At 37.5% G+C, this 17,857-nt stretch overlaps 3 protein-coding genes and 2 non-coding genes across 5 annotated transcripts; 1 reads left to right on the forward strand and 4 right to left on the reverse strand.

The window, feature by feature from the left end:
- The first annotated feature begins 1,345 nt into the window (after positions 1 to 1,345).
- On the forward strand, positions 1,346 to 1,428 carry TRNAL-UAA (transfer RNA leucine (anticodon UAA)). The gene has a single exon. It is a non-coding gene; the product is annotated as a tRNA-Leu (tRNA).
- A 7,278-nt stretch (positions 1,429 to 8,706) lies between these two features.
- Positions 8,707 to 12,066, reverse strand: LOC125219770 (protein kinase STUNTED-like). Its single transcript, XM_048121827.2, has 9 exons — positions 11,835 to 12,066; positions 11,615 to 11,694; positions 10,530 to 11,127; positions 10,197 to 10,445; positions 9,946 to 10,106; positions 9,793 to 9,872; positions 9,581 to 9,728; positions 9,283 to 9,432; positions 8,707 to 9,208 (listed from the first exon to the last, which is right to left on the reverse strand). The coding sequence occupies exons 1-9, from the start codon at positions 11,965 to 11,967 to the stop codon at positions 9,017 to 9,019; spliced, it is 1,791 nt and encodes a 596-aa protein (XP_047977784.1). The 5' UTR covers positions 11,968 to 12,066; the 3' UTR covers positions 8,707 to 9,016.
- Positions 12,067 to 12,119: 53 nt separating this feature from the next.
- Positions 12,120 to 12,774, reverse strand: LOC125221080 (ATP synthase subunit C family protein). Its single transcript, XM_048123210.2, has 2 exons — positions 12,484 to 12,774; positions 12,120 to 12,173 (listed from the first exon to the last, which is right to left on the reverse strand). Exons 1-2 carry the CDS (start codon positions 12,652 to 12,654, stop codon positions 12,120 to 12,122), a joined length of 225 nt encoding a protein of 74 aa, XP_047979167.2. The 5' UTR covers positions 12,655 to 12,774.
- A 2,644-nt stretch (positions 12,775 to 15,418) lies between these two features.
- Positions 15,419 to 15,492, reverse strand: TRNAW-CCA (transfer RNA tryptophan (anticodon CCA)). Its single transcript has one exon. It is a non-coding gene; the product is annotated as a tRNA-Trp (tRNA).
- A 546-nt stretch (positions 15,493 to 16,038) lies between these two features.
- Positions 16,039 to 16,695, reverse strand: LOC125219771 (NADH dehydrogenase [ubiquinone] iron-sulfur protein 3). The gene has a single exon (XM_089069909.1). It carries the CDS (start codon positions 16,677 to 16,679, stop codon positions 16,059 to 16,061), a length of 621 nt encoding a protein of 206 aa, XP_088926035.1. The 5' UTR covers positions 16,680 to 16,695; the 3' UTR covers positions 16,039 to 16,058.
- Between the last annotated feature and the right edge of the window lie 1,162 nt (positions 16,696 to 17,857).

Genomic DNA, 17,857 nt, shown 5'->3' on the forward strand with positions numbered 1-17,857 from the left:
TTCTCCCTTTTTTTTCACTAAAAAAATATTTTCTTAAAATCTGTGTGAGTAAAAATGGGACTATAAATTAAATGGCGAGGGAGTGATATTTGAAAATGCCTATTACCCTACGTCCCTAGTGCTACCTTTGGGGTTAAATGGGACTACAAAAAAAGAGTATTGTTTTATATGGTTGTTGATATGAGTAGAGTCAGTAAGTAGACCACCACTTGTTCTAGCTTCTTGCATTTAAGAACAAAGAGACAAGCCAATTGTGCTACCTCCTAAAGCTCTATGCTTCTAAGTTCTAACTCTTGATTTGAAAGATTTGGAACTTTCTCATCGGATTCTTCTTTGACTTCGAATTTTTCATTAAATTATTACTCACCTCTCTACTCTTTTTCAAACTCTTACGGAAAAATTAATTACGACAAATTTAAGGAAAGAAAACCTTGACAAGGACGAGATTTAACTAGTTTAATAAATAAACCATAGCTAAAAATTCATTTGTTGGTTAGCATTGTTATGGTTATGTGATATGAAAACGTATATCTGCTGCATATTCACGGATATAATGATGGGGGCTGTCTTTGGTTCGAGGATAGTGAACTATGTCAATTTAGAAAAAGTTATCTTACTCCCTCTGTCCCTGAAAATTTGTCACTTATTTCTATTTTCGTCATTTCTTAAAAAATTGTCACCTTTCACTTTTACTATAGTGAACCCTACTTTCCACTAACTCATTCTCACTCACATTTTATTATAAAACTAATATATAAAAGTAGGATTCAAATGTCACTAACTTTTTCAACGCACTTTCTATTACATCTTTTAAAATCCATGCAGGTTGTGACAAATTATAAAGGATGGATGGAGTACTTGTTATTCATTTTTTGTAATAATGCTATGGGCGTTTAAGTTATGGCTAAATTTTACTACCCCCGTTTTTTAAAATTAGCAACTATTTCTATTTTGTGTTGTTCCTTAAAAATAGAAATTTTAGAATCTTTTTATCTTAGGACATGGACCCTACAATCCACTAATTTTACTCTCACTATTGTTTTTCTTTCTCTCTCTTACTTTACTCATTTTTCTTTATCTTTTTTTTACTTAACCAATTTTTCTCACTTACTTTACTAATTGTGCATTAAAACTCATGTCGTTTAAAATGTTTCTACTTTTTGAATATGGAGGTAATAGTACAGAATAACTTTAACAAATTATTTGATCACCTCAAAAAGAATCATATAGTATTAATTATATCTCAATATTATAATAGCTAAGACATTCCAATAGGTAAGTAGCACCAACTTTTAACTTTGTTTCGATAGAAATATATAATTAATTAGAAGACATTGACATATTAGCTGGTTTGCCCGAGAGGTTAAGGGGGAAGACTTAAGATCTTCTGCACATAAGTGCGCGTGGGTTCGAACCCCACAGCCAGCAATAATACCTGATATTTTCAATATTTCTTATTTTATGTTTTGATATTTTCAATATTTCTTATTTTTTCAGTGTGTTTTAAGATAAATAATTCACTAAGTTTACTTAGTTTGATGGGTATGTACGATTTTCAGACATTTTTGTTTTTTTACTTTGCAGTCAAGAGGGTATTTTGTCAATCTTTCAATATGTTAGAGTTTTAATACTGAAAAACATGTTTCGAACAGTTCGTACAAATAGAATATTGTTTGTATACAATAAATTTTATAATCCACTTTTAACCCGATTAGAGAAGAAATAAAATCATATTACATTGTGTTTGCTTATGCATTTATAAAATGTTTCTCGTTATTTAAATGTACAAGAAGCAAACAAAGTTTATATGTTTTGAAGTTATCCGGCATGATATAAAGACATATAGAATTTATTTTTTTTTGTTATTTCAATATTTCTTATTTTATGTTTTGTTATTTTCAATATTTCTTATTTTTTCAGTGTGTTTTAAGATAAATACTTCACTAAGTTCACTTAGTTTGATGGGTATGTACGATTTTCAGACATTTTTGTTTTTTTACTTTGCAGTCAAGAGGGTATTTTGTCAATCTTTTAATATGTTAGGGTTTTTATACTGAAAAACATGTTTCGAACAGTTCGTACAAATAGAATATTGTTTGTATACAATAAATTCTATAATCCACTTTTAACCCGATTAGAGAAGAAATAAAATTATATTACATTGTGTTTGCTTATGCATTTATAAAATGTTTCTCTTTATTTAAATGTACAAGAAGCAAACAAAATTTATATGTTTTGAAGTTATCCGGCATGATATAAAGACATATATTCTGTAATGTTCAAAGATAGAAAGTGTTTGTCTATAAGTTCTGACACTATTACTTTTTGCATATGTTTTGCATTCTTGTGTGAAGATCATGAGAGGAACTACAAGTCTAACAGCTTGATAACTCTCAAGATAAAAAGAGATATCGATTTTTCACCTAACCAAAAAGTCATACCATTAGAACCTTATGCAATAATAAAGAACAACTTCAAGCAGGTGGCGGACCTAAGAAGGGGTAAGTGGTAAGCATCCAAGCCTAGCATCTTCTTGGACAGTGTAAGTTTGGTTGGGCTTTTAATATTTTAAATTATATTTTTACTACTCCCTTCGTCCTATTGAAGATGACTCACTTTCCTTTTAGTTTGTCTCAACCAAGATGACTCATTACTAGAAATAAAAACACTTTTTATCTCTATTTTATCCATCTTCCTTACTTTACTCTCTCCACGTAACACACAAAATAAAGCTGCATAAAATCATGTGTCGCCCAAGAAAGGGGTCATCTTCCTTGGGACGGAGGGAGTACTATTTTTTATGATATTTTTTATTTTTCATACTCCCATTACACGCAAAAAATTCATGTTTTAGAATACTTCATTAATTAATTTATTTCAAAATTTATTAATAATTGACAATTTAAATTTTTTTTAGCTATTTTTTATGATGATTTTTTATTTTTGTACAACTACTATTATGCAAAAGCAAAAATCATGTTATATATACATTAATACTTAACTTATTTCAAAGGAGGGTAGTGATAAAATGCAAACTCTATATATTGTACTCCCTCCGTCCGCCATTAGGAGTCCCAGTCACATTTGCGCACTCGTTTTGTAAAAATGAAAATAAATAGTTAAAATGGAGAAATGGTAAAGTAAAAAAGAGAATAACTTAGATAAGACTCTTCTCAACATTATTCTCTCACCTACTTTACCATTCTCCACTTTAACTATTTATTATCATTTTTACAAAACGAGTGCGCAAAAGTGACCGGGACTCCTACTGGCGGACGGAGGGAGTACAAATTATAAACTTATCAACACGGTGTCAATACAACGTCAACACAATGTCAAAACAATGTCAATACATGTCAACACGGTGTCAACCGTTGAACAGTGTTGATATTTTCTTTTGATGTTATTTTGTCATCTGTTTACATTTTCTAACGATCCAGATCATAGTTTAAAGTTTGTACAATATATACAGTTTGCATTTGATTACATCCCTTTCAAAGCATATCTCTAGTTTTCATATCATTTAATTATTATTATCTTAATAATGTCACAACTTTTGGTTACATCGACATAAAAAAAATATCCTACAATTGTTACCAGGAGATTCCCCCAACGTCAAAATTATGCGTCTGCCACTGACTTCAAGTACCTTAGATTGTAGTACCATGTCATAGTAGGAGAGTTCCTTGGGAACATATCAAGTTCATGGGTCCAAGAGTGTCTTTTGACTCATTCTTAGATCAACTTGAATTTGATCCCTATAACTACAATGACACATTGGCTAATTTGGATAATCATTCTTGAAAAAATGATAGATTCTAAACTACAATATAATATACACAACATAGCTTACAAGTCTTGCAATACTATCTATTGGTTGTGTGAGTCAGTAGGAGCTAGTACATTTGCAAGTGTAAACATAGATCTCAAAAGGGACAATGACAATGGGTTCAATCTATTCTAAGAGTATCAATATCTTCTTGGAGTATTAGATAACTACTCTCTCCGTCCCTAAAGAAAATACACTTTGGGTTCGACATGGGTTTTAATGTAAAATTGGTAAAGTAAGAGAGAGGTAGAGAGAAAAAGTAATTAAAGTATTGTTAGTGGAGAATGGGTCCCACCTAATTAGAGAAAAAATATTTTCAAAATTGGAAAATGCATATTCTTGTGGGACGGACAAAAAAGGAAAGAGTGCATATTCTTATGGGCGAGGGGTTTAGGCAGACCCCCAACCCGTGAACAAAATCAAAATATATCGTTCCAAAACATGATCCAACCTCAAATGTGACTAAGATCCAAAAGTAGAACAAGAAAAAAAAAGAATTGGGAGTCCCACAAGTCGGATACCTCCATGCTATCAGAACTGGGAGTCACACAAGTCCCACAATGGAGAAAAACACCATGCAAAATTACTTCATATTAAAGTTATTATTGATAAGTAATGAAAAAAAAAGGAAGCTGATAGAATGGAAAAAAGAGAAGTTAGTGGATATTTATATTCCAAATAATAGAATCATAGGAGCCTCTTCCAAAACTTTTCACTTTCTCCACTATTGAGTTTTAGAATTAAATAAAACTTTTTAATTTCCTCCATATTAAAACCCCACAAATAGGCGGTTTTATATCTTAACAAAATACTTCCTCTCTGGCCCTTACTAATAATACATTTTCTTGGTACGAGGTTTTCAGAATATGAGGTTTTGTATACTCCATCGGTCCCTAAGTAGATAACATTCAAGCCTATGGATGGGGAAAAAATATTGAAATACCACTCGTATGGAAAAAATACCGAAAAACCGATTTTTTTAGTATACCATAAATTTTTATACCATACTGAAGAACCATTTTTTTTTTGGGTTGTTAGAAGCTAATGATGGTTTGCGAAAGAGTGTTCTGAAATTTATAAAGAAAACCCTCGGTCCAGGGGATCCGCTAGACACTGGGTCTAGGAATTCAGAGAACCTTAAGCTACCTGTCGTTGGGCACACAATCGCTACCTTAACTCCCTCTTCAAAAACCCTCAACCCACTTTAGTTAAGAAAACCTAGTATATGGAAGTAGGGATCGAATCCACAGAGATGAATGTGCAAGTAAACACGTTCGAAGACTCGGGAACTATTTTTTGTTGGCTGCTGCCACGCAATTTTGGGGTTGAGCTCTAATTCCTAGACTTGGTGATTGAGATATTCTACTCTAACAGCTAGATCTAGGCATGGACTTAAAAATATGCATATTAAATCGAAATAGAGCAAGACAATTACCAGATCTAATGAACAATTTCTTAAAGTAACCTAGACTCGGAAAAGAAGCTAAACGTGGGGACCATTTTCTGAAAAGGTAGAGTACGACTAAAAAGCTGCAAAATAACTAACTAAAGAATTAACTAACAGCGACATCATCTTCTCCATTATATTGCACGAAACAACCAGCTAAAACAGAGCAAAGCAAGAATCGAAACAACGTAAACCAAATTAAACCGACAGAAATTAAGAACAGATAAAACTAAAGCAGATCTACAACTACTAGACGAGGCAAAATGAGAATGCAGAATTTAAACAACTAAATGAAACACAAACAAGCAGATCCAACCACAGGACGCTTAACCCACTCCGGATCCAAGCCATCCACAACCAAACACCATTTCCATCTTCGATCCTCACAAGTCTACGTAGATTCAACCGATCACATACAATTTCTTACAAAACAACTTCAAACTCAGATCATCCAACAATAATCAGCAAACCAAACCCAAAACAACACGATAAGATAAACGGAACATAAACAAACATATCCATTGCTAAATACGAAATATCTAACGATAGAAACAACACCAAAGCCGAGCCTCGAACAGCGAGGACTCGGCGAGTACCAAAAGTAGGCAGAAAATTAAAGACAATTGTTTCTTCGCCTCCGTAGAGACGGTGTTGCACCAAAAACTTCAGATGAAATGAAAATCCCCCTCAGATTTCCCCCAAGTGCGTGAGTGTGTAGAGAGAAATTGGAAAACTAAACCAGGAGCTGAAAAGTGATGATCAAGACTTTTTTTTCATGTTGATTGCGTGCTCCTTTTTATAGTGGATAGAGCTTCTAGACTGTTCTTGTGATTCCTATTTTGCCCTCCAATCAATGCTCCTCAATCTAGTAGCTCTTCATCCTTCTGCTCAATTTTCCTTGCCAGCTTCCTTCACCAGGCGATCGCTGTCTTCTTCCTGGGGCTGTCATTTTCTCTACACACCTGGCTCAAAAAGGTTTGTTAGCCCTGGGAAATCGCAAAATTTAACCTTATAACCAATGCATGAAATTAGCCTTATTACGTACTGAAATCTTTTGGTAAAATAATGGTATCAATTTTCTTACAACCCGGTATACCAATTCCTTGGCATATACCGAAAATTCAGTATATTTTGAAATGAAATATAAATATTATATTATATTTAATATATTTATAATAAATGAGAATTAAAAAGAAAATCTCTAAAAAATCCTACTTTTAAACTTTTGTGTATAAAATAGATATATTTTGCATAACGGTATTACGGTATACCGCAATAACGGTATCAAAAATTAACCATACCCAATTTTCGGTATACCGGATTGAGGTATTCCGAAAATTCGGTATGGTACCGGCATAAAATTTTGTCATACCACAGTTTTCGGTACGATATGTGTATGATGTTTTCGATACGGTATATCGTATCGATCCACCCCTAGTCAAGCCTAACCCCATGCTTCTAGCGCGAGGTGGGCCTAGGCTAAGCCAGACAACTCGTTTGACAATTCTAATTCAGTAAAAAAATATTAAAAATATTGGTGTGAAATTAATAATACTCCATCAATCTCAATTTAAGTGATACTACTTTTTTCTTTTCGAGATGTCCACTCTAAATAATACTCCCTCCGTCCACGAATAGGAGTCTCATTCCTTTCTGGCACAGGTTTTAAGAAATTTTAAGAAATATGGGTGGAAGAAAGTTAGTGGAATATGGATCTTTACCATTGGTGGTAATTACGAACCGGGACTCCTATTCGCAGACAAACCAAAATGTAAGAACGAGACTCATATTCGCGGACGAAGGGAGTATATTTATGAAAACAGAAACATCATTTTCTCTATTTTATTCTCTTTTCTAATTTATTGTCTCTCCACTTAATTCATGTTGAATTATTTGTGGACTAATTGGTTTGGGTTGTTATATTTAATTGAATTGGGTTAATCCAATTATATTAAATGTGAGGCCCAACAATTTTGTGTAGGCAGCCCAATGCTTACCCCAGCCCGTTACTTACCTGTTTCACCGATGGCCGCCACATGTCCCCCTCTAACTCGGATCACAAGCTACAGCTGTTGGATCCAGGGCTGCGTTTTGTTTGTAAATTAAGAGAGGAGTCACTTCCTTTTCCTCTCTCTTTCTATTCACTACTCTCTCTCTCAGTCTCTGAAGTGTGATTTCTCTCTTCCTTTTCTCTACTTTCTCTCACTACACTCACGGCGGTTACAGCCGGTCTTCTCCTCCGATCATCAGTTTTCCTCCGATGAATCTGAGTTTTAGTGGATTCTATCTGTGAAGCTTTGGAGTTAGGTTACTCTCTCGGTTTCCTTTAGAGTTTGGTGTCGGATCTAACCTAGGGTTTCAGATCCTTCTCGATTGGGTGTTCGGTGTGAGAGATCTTGTGTAGAACGAGGAAGATCCGTAAGTTTGGTGATGTTTGAGAGTCGTGGTTGCGAACTGGTGGTAGTCGGTGAGACTTGTGTTTCCGGCGCCTGTGTTCGACAGTTTCTCACCTTGTGACTTACTGGTTGTAGCGTGTGGTGAGGTTCTTGGTCTGGTATAGTCGTTGTTGTGACCTGAGCCACCTTCTGACTTACGCTACCTTAGTCTCTTTTGGTTCTGATTTAGATCCTTAGGGATCTTGTATTGATTACTAATAGCTCTACTTAGTGTGCAGGTTAACAAGTGGATGGAGCTTGAGAATCAGTCTATGTTGAGGATTGATTAGTAGCTAGGGTTTCTGATTTGTTTAGATTGTACTAAGTAATTGTGTAATCTTGTAATCCTTTGTATTACGGCTTCTTTCTATGAGATTAGTCATCTCAGATTGTGGTATACAAAAAGAGGTCCCGGTAATTAGTGAGTCCGTGGTGATCTGATCCCTACAATTCACAAAATAACATTGGATAAAATCTCATATCAAATCAAAAATGTTCCACTTAGATTGGGATGGAGGGAGTAATATATCACTCCCTCTATAGCAGGCTACTTGATGCGTTTCCTTATCTAAATTATTCTCTTTTTTTAATTTTCTCTCTCAACTTTAATTGTATAGAATCCTTTTATCCTACAAGAGTATGCAATCTTGGTTAGGTGTGAGTTTTAATGCACAAAATTTGTATAGTAATTGAAATATTGTTAATCAAGAATGAGTCACACCTTATTAGAGAGAAAAAAAGTTTCTAAAATTAGAAAATGCATATTTTTGTGAGAATGTGGAGTATTATTTTTAAAAAAAAAGGTACCAAAAGGAAACGCATCAAATAGCTCGAGACGTAGGGAGTACAATTTGTTTTTAGCATGATAATTGGCATTAAGCAGAATTTCAATTTGATTCTATACTTATAGTTGATCGATTTAAATTTGGTGGGGTGAGTTTTGGCTTAGGCTGTTGGTCTGATTCTCTAACACAACGGAACTTGAAGTCTCGCTATTTCCAAAGTTACATATTCACAACAGATTTCACAAATGTAGATATACATAAATTGTTCAACTACAACAGAGCTATACACTCAAACTTTACATAAAAAAAATTATAAAAAAAAAACCATAACCGCTTTTGAAATATAAATAGAGATGCAATTCAGTAGCAATTTTGCTACATCATCAAAGAATCTCGAAAATTAGGAATCAGAAGCAGAACCAGCTCCTGATAGTTAGGTTGATGAGGAAGTGAAAGGCTTCTGATTCTGATCCTCTCATTCGAGACCGAGAGGATGATTTGGTCGAAGCTAGAGGACTAACTAGTCCTCCACCGGGACATTCTGCCCAACAATGCTTGTAAACGCAGTTTCATCTTCCAAATCAAGTAATGCAAGATTGATGAAGGACTGGATATCTGTTGCAGATTGCTCATCGGTCATCATATAATCGATATCTCTGTCCTGTCTCGCCCATTCTATAACGTCTGAGTCCCCTTGAAGGAGTTTGAGAACCTGTTTAAGTTCATAAATTAATTAATCTTATCACAAGTTTTAACACTATCCGCGACTTAAATAATAATACTTACGAGGTTAATAGCAGGACGAGATTGTGCTCTGTGTCTGATACAAATGGTTGCAGCTAAAACCACATTCTCAAATTGATTGCGGTCGTAAGCATCCCCCAAACTGGGATCTTGCAGTTCTGAGATTTTCCCTTCCTTCAGAATGTGTTTTGCCTGTTATTTTTGTAAAAGATACGTTGACAGTAAAGCCTTTGTGTTTAAACGGATAAATACGCGAAAATGAAATAAAACGAGACCTATTCATACGCCCTTGGAAAACTGAGATACACAAAATTAGTTCATGTTGAAAGTAGATACTCACCCACACAACCAAGCTTTCCTGGCCCTTTGGTAGTCCATTATCAATAGCCTTTTTACCCGACAAGAGCTCAAGGAGTACAACACCGAATGCATAGACATCAATCTTTTCATTCAGTTCCCCGTGCATGAAACACTCTGGAGCTAAGTAGCTGCATTTAATAGCATGTTATGTGCAAATTTGGCAACTGATCACACTGAGACTATATAACTTACCCAAATGTTCCAGCAACATCAGAGGTATCCATATCATGAGAACAGCTCGATTTCCATGTGGCAAGCCCAAAGTCCGATAGCTGTAAGGGGAATGAAAAGAGCACAGAGATAAATAAATTGCAGAATTTGGAACAACTATAAATTGCATGGTACCTGTGGCCTAAAATCATCCAAAAGAAGGATATTCGAAGATTTTACATCTCTATGGATGATTGGCTCAGCTGTATTATGCAATGCATCCAATGCCTCAGCAACTCCCAAAGCAATCTTATACCTCTTCCCCCAACCAAATTGATCTCGAGATACGCGACAACCTAATCCAAAGCACATATTGAGTACCATATCTGTTAACAGCAATGATAGTAATTCCAAGTTCAAAATTATATAAATAAACAGGTAAATACCATGGAGATTCTCTTCTAAGCATCCTCTGGTTAAAAGATTATACACCAAAAGTAGTTGGTCTTCAGTATAACAGAAGCCAACTAAAGAGATAATATTTTTGTGGCAGAAAGACGTAAGGATTTCGATTTCTGAAACAAAATGTTCCAGTACATAGTTTGATGGCTTCAGAATTTTAACAGCTATTTCCCTGCTTCCTGGTAGACAGCCTTTGTAGACCTGGCTGCTTCCCCCTTTTCCAATCAAATATTCTGAAAATATAGTTTGGTCTAGTTTATAAAACCTCCAATAGTGAAAATGAAACGTTATAACAAAGAACAGTTCAGAGGACAAACCGGGTATGAAATTATTCGTTGCTAATGAGAGTTCTTGGAAGCTAAACACCCGACATTTGTTTGAGTATTTCTCTTGAAGATTTCCAAGTTCGTCTGAGAAAATCTTGTTGGATGCACTGAACTGCTTCTGATCAGGATAAATAGGTGCAACAGATTGCCGGCTTGGCAGTTTCGATAGCCAATGCATCACTGATGATTTCTTAGAAGTTGCATATTCAAAACCTCTGCTTCCATGTAGAAACGTCCTGCGAAGTAACATCCACCCTGATCTCCGGACAACCATTTCTTGAGTTTTACAAGGTACTAGAGCCATCGAGATTCTCTGGGGCGGTAGGCTAAAAGGGCTATCGGGAAAAGTCTTCCTTCTTCTGTATCTGGATTCACTTTGGAACATAATCTTACCATTGTCAACACATATAACTGAAATATTATTTTGGAGACTCTTGGCACATGACTTGGCAAGAGAGGTTTTGGATCGAAGTGCGGTGTTGGCTCTCGATGTACCAAGTACTAAACTCGTTGCACCACAAGACGCTGCCTCCCTGGACAATATTTTCCGAACTGGAGATCCTCTACAGACCTTGAGCTTTAGATCCACCTAACATCATCTTGTACATTATTAGCAGCCTGATTTGTCTCTTAAATATAGAAATCATCTTCTCCCATGCTCTGTACTAAAAAATTACTCCACATGATAAGCAAAAAATGTAAACTCGACATAAAGATTATAATACAAGTGTAGACGTTCCTGAAATCAACAATGGAACTAAATTTCCTGCATAAATTCCCAACAATACATAACAAATACACGAATAAAGAAAGACAAATACCACAAGCCACTCTACACAATACTCCCTCTGTTCCGCAGTAGTGGAGTCATTTCCTTTTTTAGCAAAAGTTAACAAATTTCTTCTCTCTTCATCTCTAACCTTTTTCATTTCTTACTTTATATTTCCTTTACTTAGCTCACTTAATACAATTTTTCTTAAATCGCGTAACGGAGGGAGTAGTCTAAAGAATGCGTGGCAAATCCTTTATCACAACCGATTAATAGAAAAACAATAGAAAGGGAATATGAAAGACACCTGTTTTAGGTTACAGAAACCTTGAAATGCAGCCAGCAGTGAGTCGAAATTCTTGAGCAGTGATAGCATAATCGTTCTATCTTCTCAAAATTAAAAGCAGAGAGGAATTAAAAAGCAACAAAACTGCATTTACAAGGGAGGATAAAAAAAATACTATGGCGCAAACTGATTTCCCAAATTAGGTGCATAAGGTATAAATACGATGAAATCGAAGGCTGACCAGCGTCGGGGTGGATGATGCAGAGAGCAATGACGCGATCGCCGGAGTTGGCGACTTTCACCAGCGCCCACGTCAGCAGCTCTTTACTACGGCAGTCTGCCTTCACTCCCACAACCACCACCGACGGAGACATCGCAGTTTCACTTCTTCTCTTTCTCTCTCTAAAAAGTAGGAAGAGATAGTTAATATTCTCCGCTTTGTGTCGGAGTATGGGAAGAAGCGGAAGACGAAATAGACTTCATGATAAAAGACAAAACTCAACACATTTAATTCATACATTTAACCTTACTCATTAGTCCAATATGGATCAACATATTGTCTATAACTAATTGTGTAGCACTAAATAAGTATTTTTGTGAAAATGTATGCTAAATGTTCATTTTTGACGAAACTATTAAAATATGGATCAAAACATATTTAATGTACATAATCAAAAAATATTTTGAACAAGTGTACCTAATCAATTTTGGACTCTAGTCTTTGAATAATTATCATGCATACGAGCGCGACATTTTATCTCATTTGTATATATATTAAAAGGGTTATTAGTGCGTATAAAGCAAATTTCACAAAAATCAAATTTTTCTATCATTTTTGTAAATAATACTCCCTCCGTCCGCCATTAGGAGTCCTATTTATGACTAATTGCTTCGGTAAGAGCAAAGCCCAAGATGGCATAACCAAATAACTGTTTAGCTAATGATGGATTTCGAGCTACCGAATGAATCAAAGAACTGAATACGTTTCCAATTCCGACTGCAGCTCCAGCTAAAGCGATTGTTGCAGCTCCCGCACCTATTAACTTAGCTCCTTCTAACATTTCTTCGTCTTATTGATTCTTTTCACGCTTGATTGATTATGAATTTCTCTTCTCTTATGAAATTTCTGATCATTAAAAAGTGAACTTCCTTCCTTCGACAGTCGGAAAGTAAAGTCTCGTAGGCGGTCTGAGGATACCAGCTTCGCGGGACCGCAGTCCAACTCAAGGCTAAGCTTGACAGTCCTGCCGCTTTCTCGATCAACTAACCGAACTCTTGAAGAAAAGGAAAGGGACTGATTCACAAAGGAGTCCGACACCGACCCGGATAGATGATGCCCTATCGCACTCCCTTCGATCCCCTTGATCAAACAAAGGAAAAGAGTCAAGTGATCTAACCGAACTACTTTACATAAGTAATTTATTAAGATTCATCAATAAGTGAAGTGATTACCGAGGGAAAGTTCTAGTCAAGTAAAGCGACAATAAGCTAAACAACTAGTTTCTTAGTTGTTTTCTTTCTCAAGCATAAGCGACTGGAGTGAAGTGAAAAGATACGTATCTCTTGTTACGTATCGTTGATATGATAAACGAATACGTATCTCAGTTCATGGATGTAGACTTCTTTCTCCCGGACCTCCTTCTTTACCAAGCGATTCTGTTCTGTCTGTGGCTTCTTCTAGTTCATGTGCTGCCTACTCGTGAACAAGCCCTGCTAACAGCTCTTTGAAATATTATATTCCTATTTCCATTAATATCAAAGGTCTTTGCTCCGCAATTCACTGTGTATCTGAGATGAAGGAAGGAGGTTCATTTCTTTTTTTCAAAAAGAGAAAACTGCCTTTATCCCGACAGAGGATTCTCTAACCGCGGATAAGGCGAAAACACTAGCATTCGATGCATCAATGAATGTGCTAGTGTGCTGCAGGTAGCTTTGGCCTCTTCTCTGCTCGATGCATATTCTGTTCCTTCTGTGGCATTTGTCTACGAGTGCTACTCGAAGTTTGCATTCTATTCCTCTTTTTCTACGTTAGTTGCTTCCCATGAAGTTCCATATTTATGTTTTGTCCTGCTGTGAGCGCGAGGTTTGTTTGGCTCATTTTCTGACACAAGCACTGTTCTGTTCGGATATCGTTAGCAGTCTTTAAGTAAAGCAGATGCCTCTACGCAGTGAGCCGTGAATCCATGAAGTTTCACTAGACAATATAGGATTTTCATATCCTACCAAGGTCACATTGGCAGCAGTGTGATACGTAAACCTAGATACGTATTCGTTTATCATATCAACGATACGTATCTTTCGGGCGAAAAGGATCACACACGCCACCAATCGACCGCAATGACGGTTTAAGAGTATGACTCGAACCCTTACTATGAGGCCTCAGGAGAGTAGCCCTCATCACAAGCCGACCGACTACAAAAGACGCAGCTCCAGATCAAAGAAAGAAGGCAGTTCCGCAACTACCCTTGGTTGCCTCATACATTCCTTGAAAATTTATCTTCTAAAACCATCTTTAACAAAGAGAAGAAGCATAAGTGGAGTGGCGAGCTAAAGCAGGGAAGCGCGCAAGAGAAGAGCTATAGCTAGTCTCCAGGTTCTATTAGAAGTAAGGAAAGATATAGAATAGATAAGTCCCCGCGTTGTACTGTAGAAGTAAACCCACCAGCAAGGAGTAGTGAGTAATTCGGGAAAAAGTAAGGAAGGTTGAGGAAAGAGAAGCAGGTCTATTGTATAGAAGAAGCACAGCCGGTCCATGGCCCCCTGGACAGACTCGACAGAAAGCTAGCCTTCTATAGCCATTTTATTTTGGTTTAGCTCTTCTAGCTCCTGTCCTCGCAGCCCCTGATGGGCAATGCTCTTACTTAGCCTATTTCCTTTTCCCTTTCAGTTCAATCCTATCAGCCTTTGAGTCAGCGCCTTCGCAGCCTGCCTTTCCATTCTTCGCTCTATTTCAATCATTTCTTTTGGTAGATGGAGTACCCGGGCATTCTCTTGTCTTCCCATTCCTCTAGCTCTCATTTCGTGCATACGCTTTGCGCTCTTGGCTTAACAACATCAAAAAGGAATAAGGGAACTTAAGACTATACTCGTCTTCTCCGAACGAACTTAATGAAAGAAAGAAGGAACTCTTGAATGGAATCCAGGACTAGTGTCTTTCCCTTGTGTGAATTGATCTCCTCAAATCTTCCCGGCAAAATATGAATCTTTTCCGTAAAGGCTTGTATTCCGGTTCCCTACAGCTACAGGGTGTTGAATTTAGTATTGGTGAGATCAGAGTTGGAAGAATAAGTTGAATCTGCCTGCTGAAGCGCTTTCTAGTAGGTGGGTTGATATCCCCGAAGTAGAACTGAAAGTGGAGATCTTGATAGAAGGATTTCCCATAAAAAGAAAGAAGTGAATCCATAGTCATAGTCATAGCAAGATCCAGTAAAACCGACGGATGAAGAGCCGCTTTGTCGGTTGACTTGACCTAGATGCCATGAACGTCTGACTATTATACTTATACTTCCTCTCTAAACTAAAGCCGGGAAAGGAACTTCCACGAACCTATGAGAAGGAAGCGGGAAAGCATACTCTCGAGAGGCTAAAGCCGAGATGTAGTAAGTAAGGCGATGGAACGAAGTTAGCATCGATGTGCACCAGCATCTATGTTCAAAGCTGGTGGATTAGTACTTGTTCTCTGTTGTCTCCTTCTTTTCTTCTTTGCGAAGAAAATTCAAAGCTAAGTCACCCTATATAATCTAATCTGACTGCCGTCGGGGAGAAAGCGCTCTCCCCATCTTAGCTTACATAGCTTATAGGCTTCTTGATACATGAAGAAAAAATCACGCTCTGTGGGATTTGAACCTACAACATCGGGTTTTGGAGACCCACGTTCTACCGAACTGAACTAAGAACGCTTTCTTATCACAGTAGATACGACTGTAAAGAAAAAGGATTCTTTTTGTACCCCCAATACACATCTTGCATGTATATAGTCCAAATATGTATATCTAATTTGAATCGATCTCAATGGATCCCTCGTTACTGCCCAGAGGAGAAGAATAGGTAGGGATGACAGGATTTGTTGAACCCGTGACATTTCCTCAAAGGCGCTACCCAGCTGCGCTACATCCCTTTCAATTGGTCTACAGGGTCATTGTAGAGAATCCCTGCCCTCTTTTCCTCCATCGATATTTCTCTTGCCATTTTTTTATTAGTCAAGCGCTAGCGCCCCTATAGAGTTAGAGTCCGTTTTTCTGCTATCAATGAAACCGAAAGAAAGACAAAAAAACCAGTGCCTTTCATATAGATCGAGACTTGTAGCTTGATTCTTTACTCATTCCATATTGGAAAGAATTGCAGGAAATCGTTCGTTCTTCCTATTTCTTTCTCATGATATCCGACGATCAAGGCAATTCCGGTGAAACTCTTTCATTTCATAGAAGTGAATTCTTATTCTTACGAAAAAAAGAAATAGCATTTCCTATTGATTTGTCTCCTGGACTGGACCTATTCTGTGTCTGATTTGGAATTTGCCGTCGCTACGCTGTTCCCAAGGACTAGCAAAATCGAAATAGCGAAATTCTTGGGTCATCTCAATGGGTTCAGAAACCACACGTTTCTCTGGATCATCATAGCGTACTTCCACATATCCACTCAGAGGAAGGTCTTTTCGTAATGGATGACCCTCGAAACCATAATCTGTTGATATACGGCGTAGATCCGGATGATTGATGGAAGAAACACCAAACATATCCCAAACTTCTCGCTCCCACCGGCCGGCTGATGGAAATAGACTTACTACCGGAGATATTCGTGTTACTTCGTTTGCACTGGGTTGTACACGAATGCGTGAGTTATACCGAGTACTCAGTAAATTATAGACCACTTCAAATCTTCGTTTTCGAGAGGGATAATCAACTCCGCAAATATCGATCGAAACTTGAACCCTTGTATAGGTATGCAATTTAAGAAAGCACAACAATTGAAATGGGTAGTCCGTATTGGTATCAGATCTATTCCCATGTTCCGATCTTTCCATTTTTTTTACCCATTTCTTGGGTAAAATCTCCCAACTATATTTGAAAATGAATTGGTTATCCATAAATCAAAGATAAAGAAAGCTTTCTTGTAGTTCCGCTTCTTCCTCTGAAAATGAAGAAAGACTTGTCTTGGATACTCCAAGGCCCAAGCCTTGGGCCAACCAAGAAAGGCATGGGAGTTTTAGGCGTCAGAGATTTATTCTCTTATGAAATTTCGAGTTTGATCGTCTCCCCAATATGAGATAGGTTGCAGCTATAGTCAGAACTCAAACTAAGCCTTTTATTCTTATTCTATTTTGTTTTGAAATTGCTTTATTTGAAGAGGTTTGTCACACAATACGAAATGATTCTATCCGCCTGACGCCTGAATAGGCTTCGTTCCAGAAAGTAAGATAAACTCCTTTATTTTAGTTCTTATTGGGTTAGACAAGAAGGCGAGAATATTGCCCTTTGCCGGCGAAACTCTTAACAATCTCCAAGTTATCTCCCCAGTATGGAGCCGCTTCTTCACCCGCACTGCCTTTTCCTACTCTTCAAGGGCTACCTACCACAGATCGCCGAGTCCGATGATTCGACTCTCTACTACGGATCCCCAGGTAAGACTCCTTGTATATAGGGGATTCGCGCCGGATTGAGTCAGAATCATCCAATGGACCATCAAAGCAATACAACGCGTCGGATTGACTCCGTTTTTTGAACGTGAAATTGAAAGTAGTAATTTGGTGGAAGGAGCCCGCTTACCCACTCTCCTTCCCCCCCCCCCCCCCAGCCCAAGTAAGCTTTGAACTAGGGGGCCTCACTGTCGCCTTTGGCTCGAGCTACCTAACTAATCAGCTGATGAACTCGTCCTTGTAATAATTAATGGTTGCCAAACATCCTCCGTATATAAAATGATTTTGCCCCGTGCTTTACCAGTCTCTCTTTTTTTTTATCCCACCAAAGTCCAGTTCGAATTCCTTCCTAGAAATGGCATCCAGAAGCCTTCTATAAGGCAATGAGAATGCCTTACCATTAGGATAGAATGCTCCCTCTTGAATTGGGTGTCAATTATGGACTCAAAAAGATCTTTGGGCAAGGGACGCCCAATAGTATTTAAGCCCAGGCGATCACTGAGCTCCCGACGCCTCTGTACGTCCTCCTGTAACGGATGATAAACCTCAGCATCAGCAATAGGCGCTGCGGGTTCACCAGGGTTGGGAGAGTCCGGGGCCGGTTGGTTGACACTGGCTTCAGGGGAACT

Source organism: Salvia hispanica, chromosome 1, assembly GCF_029641045.1.
Source record: "Salvia hispanica isolate PSC_SH4W2 chromosome 1, Shi_PSC_v1, whole genome shotgun sequence".
NCBI lineage: Eukaryota > Viridiplantae > Streptophyta > Magnoliopsida > Lamiales > Lamiaceae > Salvia > Salvia hispanica.

What these genes read in the sequence shown, in the direction of transcription:
- LOC125219770 (XM_048121827.2), bottom strand. Translation starts at nt 11,967, where the DNA reads ATGTCTCCGTCGGTGGTGGTTGTGGGAGTGAAGGCAGACTGCCGTAGT. An exon ending in CATCATCCACCCCGACGCTG is followed by an intron (nt 11,695 to 11,834) that starts GTCAGCCTTCGA and finishes AATTTTGAGAAG; the next exon opens with ATAGAACGATTATGCTATCA. An exon ending in AGGAAAGCTTGGTTGTGTGG is followed by an intron (nt 9,433 to 9,580) that starts GTGAGTATCTAC and finishes CAAAAATAACAG; the next exon opens with GCAAAACACATTCTGAAGGA.
- LOC125221080 (XM_048123210.2), bottom strand. Translation starts at nt 12,654, where the DNA reads ATGTTAGAAGGAGCTAAGTTAATAGGTGCGGGAGCTGCAACAATCGCT. An exon ending in TGGGCTTTGCTCTTACCGAA is followed by an intron (nt 12,174 to 12,483) that starts GCAATTAGTCAT and finishes ATACTTATTTAG; the next exon opens with TGCTACACAATTAGTTATAG.
- LOC125219771 (XM_089069909.1), bottom strand. Translation starts at nt 16,679, where the DNA reads ATGGATAACCAATTCATTTTCAAATATAGTTGGGAGATTTTACCCAAG.